Raw genomic sequence first — 12062 nt, forward strand, 5'->3', positions numbered from 1 at the left:
TTGTTTCATTTACATACATACAAAGCTCTAAATGCTTTAACCCAGCCTAATTTCTATTAATTTCCAGATACCATGGTTCAATAGTCAGGGGTTGGGTAAAGATTACGTCTCCCATTCCTTCTAGAAGAAATGCTCTATGCTCTGCCTATTGTGTCCTTCAAAATGCTTTCTCTCCTCCCTGCCTCACAGCTGGAACCAGCAGTGGCAGAGGATGTAGTGTGAGCAGAACTGAAGCAGGACTCCATTCAATCTCATTCAGTGTAACTCAAGCATGGATAAAAACTTTTGTTATATCTTAGCTATAAGTCTAGCAGTGAGATACATTGGCCATTTCACTGAACAGCATTGACATGTACATGTCAAGGTTCTTTTTTCTAGATCAGCCACTTTGGCCTAAAAAATTACTTCTTCCCTAATACCTTGAGTCCATTACATTCAATACAGACCAACAGCAGCCTTAGATGATGTCAGTCCTTCAAGATCAGGTCAAGAAACAGGAACAGCAAGAATGCTAGAAATGTTCTTTATTGTGGTAAGGTAGAATCTTGAGGGCCTGTCCAGCTTTCTCTTTGTCACATCTTATATTAAACACAATCAAGGTGGAGTTATATTTCCTTCTCATACTTCCCTCTTTCTCAGAACTCCGTAATCATTTCTGCAAGTCTTCCATTAACAGTTTGGTCTTTTCTTCCTCAAGGTCTTTAGAGGCAGATAGAAACAGAAGTAACACATTGGTCCTTTTCTAATGACATATTTAACTGGTTTAGTGGGGGGTGGTGGTGGTGAAGGGCAGTTGTGGGAACATAGAAGATATCTTCCAAACACTGATTGGCTGCTGTAAGAAAGCCATGCCTATTGTTGCTTTCCTGACCAATGGGGAAGGCACTAAAGATAGAAAAAGGGTTGCCATTACTATCTTTTATAAAAGAACTAAGTGGGATTCTTGGAGAAAATGGGGGAAGACTTACTAAATTAAGACTTCTGATGCATTTAGTGTGACCGTGTATTGCGGGTAAGAATATTCAAGCTGGTTAATGTATTACTGGTTAAGCATATTATATGAACAAGATGTCTACCCTTGGATAGCCCCCACCCTTTCTGGCTTTTATTTTCATCGTTGGTTTGAAAGAAAGTGTTGTTTTCACCTAACTCCAGAAAAATAAAATCTGTTCAGATGACCTGAAATGGATATGTCTCCATAACTAATCTGTGCAGGATATTGTATGTGTATCCAAGTATCCAATAAACACAAAAACACACACACATAATCTAATCCAATATCTTCATATAAAACATAGGATTTTTTTTTACAGGAATCAATTCAAAAATGTTATTTTTAAATCTACAGGCTACTTACTAATAAACAGAGAAATGTTCTAAAACCACTTATCATATTTTTGGCACCAACATGTATCTCTTGCTTTTGACATTCAAATCTCTGGCTGCTGGAAGTCTGAATTGGTAGACCTTCCTCCACTGTTTCCTAAGAAAAATATCAGCAGCTACTGTCATCTTATAAACATGAATCTCGCGACGGCTGCTTCTCTAGTATAGATTGATGGTGGCTAAAAAGTTTCACTGTTAACACAAGGCATATTTACCACATTTCAGCTAAGTTTAACAATCTCTTGAATGTAGCGCACAATAGTCTTCTCTTAGTCCATAAGGGAGAATGCCAGTAATCTCAGATACATGGTTGGGCAAGATAATTAATTTCAAAAAATGTTATTATTATTCAAGGCATAATGGTGCAACATTAGAGTCTCAAATAAATGCTGGAAATTGTTGTATTATTCCAAACCAGCCTTGTCTGCAATTTCTAACAATTGTCCACACTGATTTGATTCCAACTATTTTTTTCTCTTTTTAGTGGAGTGTTTTATGTTACCATCAGAATTAACCACTAAATGTACTGGTTGGTTGCACTATACAAGCAACACAATTGTTTGCTGTAAATAGATTGCCTATAAAAGCCACGTTTGTATTTCCATCTCCTTATTATATAGGTGTCTTGGCATAATGAACAATCCCATTCACTAGGTGATGTGAAATTTGGAAGGCTAGACTAACCAAAAATGTATTGCTTCTGTAACGTCTTATGAATAAGATTTATGCCTCTTCTATCCACTCTGGACTTTGCTACTATTATCCACCATGAGTTAGGCACAAGGTATGCTAAGAGGGATCCTCTTCCAATTATAGAAAAGCATTTTCCCCTCTATTTTTAGCTTACCAGAATCCTAAAGAACATGAGAACAATATGTTCACTTCTTTTCCAGGAATACGGAGAGGGTTATTGGACAAAAATGGATTCCCCCCACAAGATAACATGAGATGTCCCCTCTGGCGATCAAACTCATTATAGATTACAAATGTGCAATTATGCAAAGTCTTGAAATATCCCAGGTTTCCATGGACAGGGAAGAGGCAGTTGCTCTCTTCAAAACAAGCCTTTTCTCCCTAGCCTCCGAGAAGAAAAGCAATAATTCCAGGTGTGTATTGATACATAACTATCCGTAATCAATTCTATCCATGCTTATTTCACATGCATATAAGAAGCGTTGCAATGAATCTGCAAAACAGCACCCCTTAATCTTTTTGCAAACGAATTAGAAGGGAAGGAAGATGGGAAAGCCAATAGTCTGGAAATGCCCTAATCTTCTATTGCCATAGAATATTAAATAGGACAGTGGGAGATCTAACTACTACACGTTTGCTTCCACAGCACAAGTGCCTTAGTAGTCCTTTTGGCCTGGGGCTTACCATATTGGCAATGGCCTGTCCATAACTTGTGTCACAACAGTTTGGATGTTGGGTAGCTCTTTAAAATAGTAGTATCCTGCTTTTCTTCTCACAAACAAACAAACAAAAAGAAATCATTCAGGATCAACCAACCAGAAAGTAATTGATGAAACGAATAAATTTCAGCCTCACTCCATTCATTCTAGATAAAGTCCAGATGTTTAAAGTGAGATTTGCCTAGTATAGAATTGAAAAGGCAAGCTGATGTTCAGTAAGAAGAAGCACCTGGACTCTTCAGCCATGGGATTTATTATGCCAGGCAGGACAAACATCACACTAATCAAACTTCAAGATCTCTGAGTGTGCATATTTCTTCTTCTCCTTCTCATCAGGACTCCAACATCATGTTCTAAACCAAGGATGATTGCATGTCAGTTGTTGTTGTCTTACAGGCTAATTTGACTGCAGTTTATTTTCTTAAAAAACTCATCCTAATTTAAATTACTTTATATTTAATTAAAATGTTTTTGTGTAGTGATAATATTACTCTGGTAATTACGATCAAGTGGCATCTACAGGGCATATTTAAAAGTAATCTGGAGAATAAAAAGAACTAATTAAAAGAATAATGCTTTATGATTACCCTTTATTTATAAGTGCTATAATGTTCAATTTTCATTAAAATATGTACGTAATTAATGTACATGAAAGCTAATTTTTAATGTTATCTTATTAAAACAATACTTAGATACAACTGTTATTGCTCCAAATGATCAACAGTGGTTTCTTTTCCAAGGAAATAAAAAGGATAATCATAAGACAACATCACCAACAAAACAATGTACAAGTATAATTAAGTGCTTCATGTTTCATTGACCACTAAGAACTCTGGGCTCCATTTTAGAAGCCATATACTGTACACAGTTGCTCAGGAATGCCTACCTACATTATAAAGAAACCTTTCATTTTGTTAAGAAAACTCTTCTACAGTTTAGAGTTGCTGCTGTACCCTTAATCAATGGGGCAGAAAACATTAGCATAATGTATATATCCTTAATCATCCTGGAGCAGGTCTGTCTATGTGGTTGCAATGAGTTGACACTGACGTGATGGCACATCATCAGTCAATCAATATATTCCTAAACATTTCAGGCATGCATCTGAAAAACTTCTCTGTATCAATCAGTAAAAGATTTAATTTATCTCTTTTTCTCTGAGCAAATGACAAATCAACAATTTAAATTATTTTCTTAAACTCATATTTATTTCTCTACCTTGAGACAAATGATTTATTGATATAAAAGTGATCTTAACTACAGTGGCTAAACCTCCAAACATGTCTAAATCCTAGAGTAATCAAAGGAGCCACAATACCACAAAGATTAAAATTGAACTGAGACAAAATAATTTACAGTAAACTTGCACCTAACATTCCTTAAAGAACTTAAAATAAAAATCTAATTTAAAAAATCTCTTTTAAAATCTATGAAAATTAATCAACTCCTGCTAGCTTTTGTATGAATAAATTAAAAAATTCAAATTTGGGGCTCAAATTTTTATTTTAATTAGATGTCTCCATAAACTTAATGGATCTGTTACAGATGAAGGAATTCTGACCTGAGAAAAGCATAAGATCTCTCTGAAGTCTTGTCTTTTGCTCCACAGGCCAAATTCTATGCAATGCTGGCAAAGATTTAGAAGCCATCTAATCTCACAAAGAAGCTCTCCCAGCATTACCAGCAATGTTTGGGAAGGTCTGTAGCTTGGTCATAAAATACATGCTTTGCATTGCAAAAGAACCAAAGTTAAAATGGGTAATGAGGAATGCAATACCTGTGTCAAGGTATGCCCAAGAACAGTCTCAAGTCAGCATATTCCAAACTCCAGTTCTTTATTGCTCTCACCGTACAGACAGAATCTTGCCAGACTAAAACTACTCTAACTGACCTAAGGGTAAATAACCTGGGAGAGTCTAGGGCAGAGCTACCTTGAACCTCTTAACTTTCCCAGCAACAGCCTCTGGATTGTGAATCCTCTTATCTGTCTGGAATGCGCTCCCTCTTTGCTGGGAAAGAGTGGCAGCGTTGAAATCCATCATAACCTGAAAGCTTTGGGAACTATGAACAGGCAACACTAAGCTAGGTCATAGGTCAGTATTCTGGTCCTTGTGTGTACCAGAATATTCACCTAATTCTTAAATATTGCCAGAATCACCTCAAAGTTAAATACAAATTAAACATTGTAAAGGGAAAATCTTTCAAGGACTGCAGATCTTATGAAATTTCAGCTTTCTTGTATGAGATCTTGAAAAAAAGGCTAATGTTCTTGCATAGGATCTCAAGGTGAAATCACAAATGCCTTACAATCTCACAAGTTTTTCATCATGGGGATGGTCATGATGATACCTGAGACCTGAAAAATTTGCTGATCCTGGGTTACATGCACATAATGGCCTGAGTTGGTGATAGTAAGAAAAGGCTGCCAACTTACATATATACAAATGCCTTAATGATTATGATGATGATTATGTGCCATCAAGTCATTGTCAATTGTTATCAACCACATCGATAGATTTTCTCCACGATGATCTGTCCCTAACCTGGTCCTTCAGCTCTTACAATGGTGTACTTTGCTGCTGGTCATCCTCTTCTTCTCTTTCCTTCCACCTTTCCCAGTATTAGAGCCTTCTCCAGAGAGCTGAGTCTCTCATAATGTATCCAAAGTAGGATAATTTGAGCCTGAGAAATGCCTTAATACATGCCAATAAAAATAAATTACACCTTAACTTTTTCTCTCAGACTTCTCTTCTTCATGAAAAACAAAGTAATATATTCTATGCTCATCATGGCTGGTAGTTTGCAAAACAAAATATACATTATTGCCTTCTGTTTTTTTAGAAAAGTTAGAGAAGTTATAATTTTCAGGTGTTTTAAACAGTGTTTTTCTCTCCTTTCCTGGTTTTAGTGCTGGAAAAGATGTGAAGAATTAAAATCAAAAAGAGACATCCTTATTGCTTTTATTACTTGAAGACTCCAAAGCTGCTTTAGAGAGTAAACTTCAGATCAAGCTTTGAACAAGAACAAAGGAAAGGAACTAATCATCATTAACCAGATTAAAAATAGAATATGCACCCAATCATTGCTGCTCTAACCTCTCCAAGACAACTTTTATGCCAGATTATAGTGTTGTATTTCTTCTTCTTCTTTTTTGTAACAAGGACATGTAAGGGAATAACAAGAGTATGTGAAGATTGATCACACAGGAAAGAGATACTAGAGGAACCTGGACTTTGCCAATGCTGAAAGAAGTTATTAGTAGACATATCCCACCCCAAGCTAATTAGACCACAGTCAACATAAGAAAGAAGTATAACACATATCAAACAGTTAGACCCTTAAAAGTTATAATATAACATAACCTCAGCTTTGATGTCATTGTCTCTTTTTCTTTTGATGTCTCTTTTAAGAGACAGAAAGAAAAGCTGAGGACATTTTGCTGCAAACGTAAGCACCATATCACTGAAACTATACAAATATCCCATTTTGCTAAAAAAATCTGGATTACTGGTTTTTTGGAAGCTGTAAAATACCAACGTATAAATCTTTTTAACAACCAATATACACCTACACAAAACTCTCAGAAAAGATACTAAAAATAATAATTCTCCCTTTGCAGCTAATTATCAGTTTATGGGCCATGAGTGAAACCAGATGATGCAAATATTGTTAAAATCTTTATTAAAAGTAGAATAAGCAAATATTGTGGTCAATTTGTATTATTTCACCAGAGATTCTGGAAGTCCCAGAAGCATGCATAATTAGGCCACTGGATGGAAGATACTTGAAAGCATAAAAACATGATTGCTAATACCTGCATCATGAAGATTAGAGGAAGAAACCGAAAACATTTCTTTGTGAGTGGGAAGTGGTTTCTGCTGATGGAACAGGAAGAGGGTGATTTTCAGTCATTCTACAGCCTGCTACATACCCTTGAATATCCTCCAGAAGATTTCCAATTGTCCGGAATGGATTTTAAGGGTGTGCGGGGAGACACAGGTAGAAGAAAAACAATGGAAATTCCATTTCATAACCAGACATCTGCTTATATAAAACTGAATTTTTATTCAGTTTTATATAAGCAGATGTAATTTCTGCTTTAAATTTCTTTAAATAAGCAGGTAATTTCGTTTCATCACATAATGGCAATAGTTAACGTAATCTTCTACTGCCTAAGTAAGAAAGTATTGTAGCTTGTAGATAGAACACAATTTTTGGCTAGGCAAACATAGGAATGGTAGCTACTCCTGTTCTTCCTCTTTCTACATCAGAGTTTTTTCCAAAAACCCAAACAAAATGGAACAAAAAAATCCACACCACTGCATGCTTGGTCTTCACAGAGAAACCCTGCTATAGACTGCTCATTGTGCATCTCATCACCAGAAGCAAGCAATCTAAGTATATGGAATGCTTATCTTAAAATCACTGATTCTAATTTTTCAGAATAAAAACTGTTTTAAGAATTTATATAATTATATAATAAATTTAAAAGCAAAGAAGCACACTGTGGCTTTGGGTTATGAAGGATGGTGGAGGGAGTGTGTGGGAAATTTCATTCATTCATTTACTCATTCAATTCAGAGGCCACCAGACTCCAGATGACTCTGCGTAGCTTATGTTAAAATAGTAAGGAGTTTAAAAAAAACAAACAAAACAGATTGTAAGTGCTCAGAAGACAGACTCTAAGTAACAATAAAACAGCCTACAGGGGCTCAACCACCATTTGGCCCCAAGGTGTGGCAGAACAGCCAAAATATTTTAAGTGATTTAAATAATCTTAGCTGTATCTTCACACTTGGATGAAATAGATTGCAGACTTCTAAAGTGATATAAATGCTGGCAAAAAGACAAAAAAAAAAATCCCCAAACCAAATGGCTTTAATGCAGGACGTTATATTGGAATGTGCAGCACTGTTACTTCCATCACTGAAGACAGAATGCTATTTCATTTTTAAGCTTTAAGGCATAAAAACCATTTAGAAATGGGTTTATATGTAATGGCATGGCTTACTTGCCTACATCTGCCTGCAAAAACATGAGAAACAAAAGAGTTTGCCTTTCAGAACAGACCGTTTTGGAATGTATGCAGTGCTACTGAAGCTATGATGATGGTCACCATGATTGATTTCCCAGCATCCTTATCCTAAGCCCTTATTAAAGAAAGCTGAACATTTAATGAAATCGCAGAAACATTTGATCAATTTTTACTGAAGCCAAGAGAAAATCATTCTACAATGACTGTAAAAGAGATCATACACACAAACTATGCTCAAAGTAATCAATATGAAGAGAAGCTTTGATGAATATTGTTTACCTAAAACTTTCAGTCTCTCTGCTCCAACGACCACTTCATTGTCATCTGCAGAAAATAACAATTTCCCTGAAGTGGTTAGCACTTGAAATTTTTGGCCGTAGGCTTCCACCACTTTGGGACCTAAAGAGAAGGAAGAATTTAGTGGTCTATGGAAATCATATACAAGTAATGTTTACTGAGCATAATGAACAGAACTGCATGGAGTAGGTTATGCTAATTAACCTAAATAAATTATGCTAATTGAAAGACTGATAAACATGCCTGCTATATTCTACTACATTTATGTTATTTTGAATTAGTTAAGCATGTATTTTACATTTGTGCTCTTAAAAAAAAACAGTGCTCTATTGTTTGTTACTGATTTAGAATAATCTAGAATAATCGTAGAATAACTAATCATAGAATAATCTCTGAAATTATGGACCAGGAGCTTCAACATTTCCAGTAATACAAAAACAAAGCACTGGTTCCCCTTTATCTCCATAAGAGGGAAGGAAAGACATATAATACGGAAAATCTGAATAAGACTGACAGAGTTTGGAAATAGATCTATTTATTTATTGCATTTTATAGCATATAAATTATTTATTTATTTATTTATTTATTTATTTATTTATTTATTTGACTTTTATCCTGCCTTTATTATTTTTATAAATTACTCAAGGCGTACCTAAGACATGCCTAATACTCCTTCCTCCTCCTATTTTCCCCACAACAGCAACTGTGGGGTGACTTGGGCTGAAGGAGAGAGACTGGCCCAAGGTCACCCAGCCAGCTTTCACACCTAAGACAGGACTAGAGCTCCAAGTCTCCTGGTTTCTAGCCTGGTGCCTTAACCACTAGACCAAACTGTTAAATAATTGCATATTTATAGCCAAGCTTTTTCTTCAGAGCTGGAGATCTTCCATCATGTTATCCCCAACAAAACCCCTGTGAAATAGGCTGGACTGAAAGAAAGTGAATGGCCCCGGGTTACTCACTAAGCTTGAGTTTGGTTGTCCCATATCAGACTATTAAAAGATGCATCTGATGAAATGAGCTGCAGCTCATTAAAGCCTTTTAATAAAACTTGCTAGTCTGAAAAGATGCTACCAGTTGCCTGATCTTTGGATACCATAGACTAACCCCGCTCACCTCTGACAGTGCCGGTAAGACTAGAACTTGTGTCTCCCCATTCCAACTGCATAAAATGGTCATTCAGAAACCCTGGGTAGAATTCAAAGTGTATATGTATTTATTATGACATTTGTATGCCATCCATCCCTCCACATCTCTAAGAGGCTTACAAAAATACAAAAGCAACCATAAAAAGGTAAATAAAAAACAAGGGATATAAAAAGCCAAAATAACTTAACATTAACATGATACGATATGAGTAAATAAATATGATTTTAGCCCACTCATACACTGTAATAAAGAGGAGGCTTGCTTTAGTACTACAGTAGTGGCAATTTGTTTCATAACAAGGGACTTGCCAAACAGAAAACTGAATTTACCACTGATATTTCTAAATGTCTTGTCTGGACCCCACCCATTGGATTTAGAGAAACTGGTTCATGCACTTAACTAAAGTAGATGTATAAGAAGAAGCAACAACTTCCCTTGTTTCTGAATAGAAAGTTCCCTTCCATCTATTGGGAGGCTTTTATTCTGCAAAGGGATTCCACTGGTAGGAAGACACATTTTACAATTCCCAGCATTACCTCCCATAACATATTTGATAAATTCATCAGCCAGTGAGACAACACATTCAGAGGGTATAAGTTGCACCAGGAGGAACTGGCTAAAGTAATTTCTTCTTCCTGTTTCTGAGTGGGAGCAAATCCTGAACAGAGCTTCACTTAAGGAAAGCTGTCTGTCTGTCTGTCTATCGCTTGCCTGCCTGCCTGCCTGCCTATCATCCATCATCTATCTATCTATCTATCTATCTATCTATCTATCTATCTATCTATCTATCTATCTATCTATCTATCTATCTATCTATCTATCATCTATCATAACTAACTAACTAACTAACTAACTAACTAACTAACTAACTAACTAACTAACTATCATCTCTCAACAACATTCAGCCACGGGTATGTCTGACACTACCACAGGCAAAGATAAACTATTCCTCAAAAATAAAAGTCACATGAAAAGGAATTTTAGCAAACTTGACGGACTGGAACATTTTAATTGTTCCGATTATTCTTCCAAGGTTATAGAAAATGCTGTTTGGCCCGGGCTTAGCATACAGTATATTGGAGAAGAAGAAAAAAGTCCCATAAAGAACCACATAATCCCCCCAGTATTGAAATATGGCAAAAATATTATTTTAAATGGTACAATTTATCCTTCTCCCCTGACAAAAACTATGCCTCAAAATAGATATATTAAACCTCCTAGACTTTTAATGAATCTATTTTGAATAAAATGCCTGAACCTTTTCTCCCACATATCTTCTCCATTTCTTTGCCACAACTTCTACAACTTCTGGCTCCTCCCCCATTTTAAAAAAGATACAGCATAAAGTTGGGCACCAATGTTTTATATCTATTAAGGTTCTCTTGTTGCCTTTTAATCAGGAGGAAAATTGTGTTTAAACAGTTATGATACTATGCTAAATGGCTTTCTTTGAATACATTTTCCCAAAATTGATCTGTAACAATATCCACATCATAGTTAAGCTTTTCCTCCTACAGACATACCATACCTAATTTCTGGACTTCATTTAATAGGTAAGGAGGCTGTGTTACATGAATCTGCATAAGGAGTACAAGGTGTTTGACACCAAACATAGCTGTGAGGTTCAAGGAATAACTTAGAAAATAAATTCATTCAAGTACAAGAACACGGACGTGGTGGCACTGCGGGTTAAACCGCTGAGCTGCCGAGCTTGCCGATCAGAAGGTCGGCGGTTCGAATCCGCGTGACGGGGTGAGCTCCCGTTGCTAGTCCCAGCTCCTGCCAACCTAGCAGTTTGAAAACATGCAAATGTGAGTAGATTAATAGGTACCACTTCAGCGGGCAGGTAACAGCGTTCCGTTTAGTCATGCTGGCCACATGACCACAGAAGTGTCTACGGACAAATGCCGGCTCTTCGGCTTTGAAACGGAGATGAGCACCGCCCCCTAGAGTCGGACACGACTGGACTTAATGTCAAGGGAAACCTTTACCTTTACCTACAAGAACAGGGCCCAGCTAGACAGATTTAGGAGTGAGGGAAAAATTACTTCCATCCTAAATATAGTTAAATTAAATACATATAATACAGTTGAATTATATTAACACTGACAGTTCCCTGACCACTATTTTGCAGTTCCGATGGGGCATGTATTTTTTATCCATTTAATATATTTTGTGTTGGATTGCCACTGTGAAATTAGTTCAGTTTTTGTATTATTTCAATAAAATGGATTCCACAGTGAAAGGGGCCATATGGCATTCTTGCAGCTGCAAATATACCCCATTTCTCACATTCCACAGTTGTCATTGCTGTGCTATTACTTCCCAAGTGAGGTTAGGACATTATTATAGCATTACTATCACCATTATTATTGTCATTTTTAGAATTATCTGTAACAGCAGACGATATATGGTTCATCACTTGCATAAGGCTACCAAGATAATTTGGGAGCTGATTTATATAACTAAAGTCAAAGATCAAGGATAGGAAGTAATTAAGTAACTCATGGTCAAATTCTAAATGTGATGTTTTACTATTACATACCATTCAAATCAGATGCCACAGGGCTGAAGTCAACCACTGGGCAGCACCATTTCTCAAAGGCAGCAAGAATTAATAATCAAAGATGTTATTATGAAAACTTTGTTAAATGAACTTGTAAATTTGCACAGACACATGCAAATAAGTAGATTCCTCACCTCCTGTCTGATGGAAGAGATAGGAATTAATCTCTACTGGGTTACTCTGTGCTACAGCTGTTGGAGACTATATGTATCTCTTT

The 12062-nt window shown here is 36.2% G+C and overlaps 1 protein-coding gene across 2 annotated transcripts in view; it reads right to left on the reverse strand.

Moving 5' to 3' along the window:
- Positions 1 to 12062, reverse strand: part of SGCD (sarcoglycan delta) — a 504550-nt gene that overhangs the window by 84827 nt on the left and 407661 nt on the right. For both annotated transcript variants that reach the window (XM_063292142.1, XM_063292141.1), the window contains one exon: positions 8113 to 8232. In XM_063292142.1, the coding sequence (XP_063148212.1) occupies positions 8113 to 8232 (120 nt within the window). The remainder of the gene's footprint in view (positions 1 to 8112; positions 8233 to 12062) is intronic.

This window comes from Candoia aspera, chromosome 2 (assembly GCF_035149785.1).
Source record: "Candoia aspera isolate rCanAsp1 chromosome 2, rCanAsp1.hap2, whole genome shotgun sequence".
Taxonomy (NCBI): Eukaryota; Metazoa; Chordata; class Lepidosauria; order Squamata; family Boidae; genus Candoia; species Candoia aspera.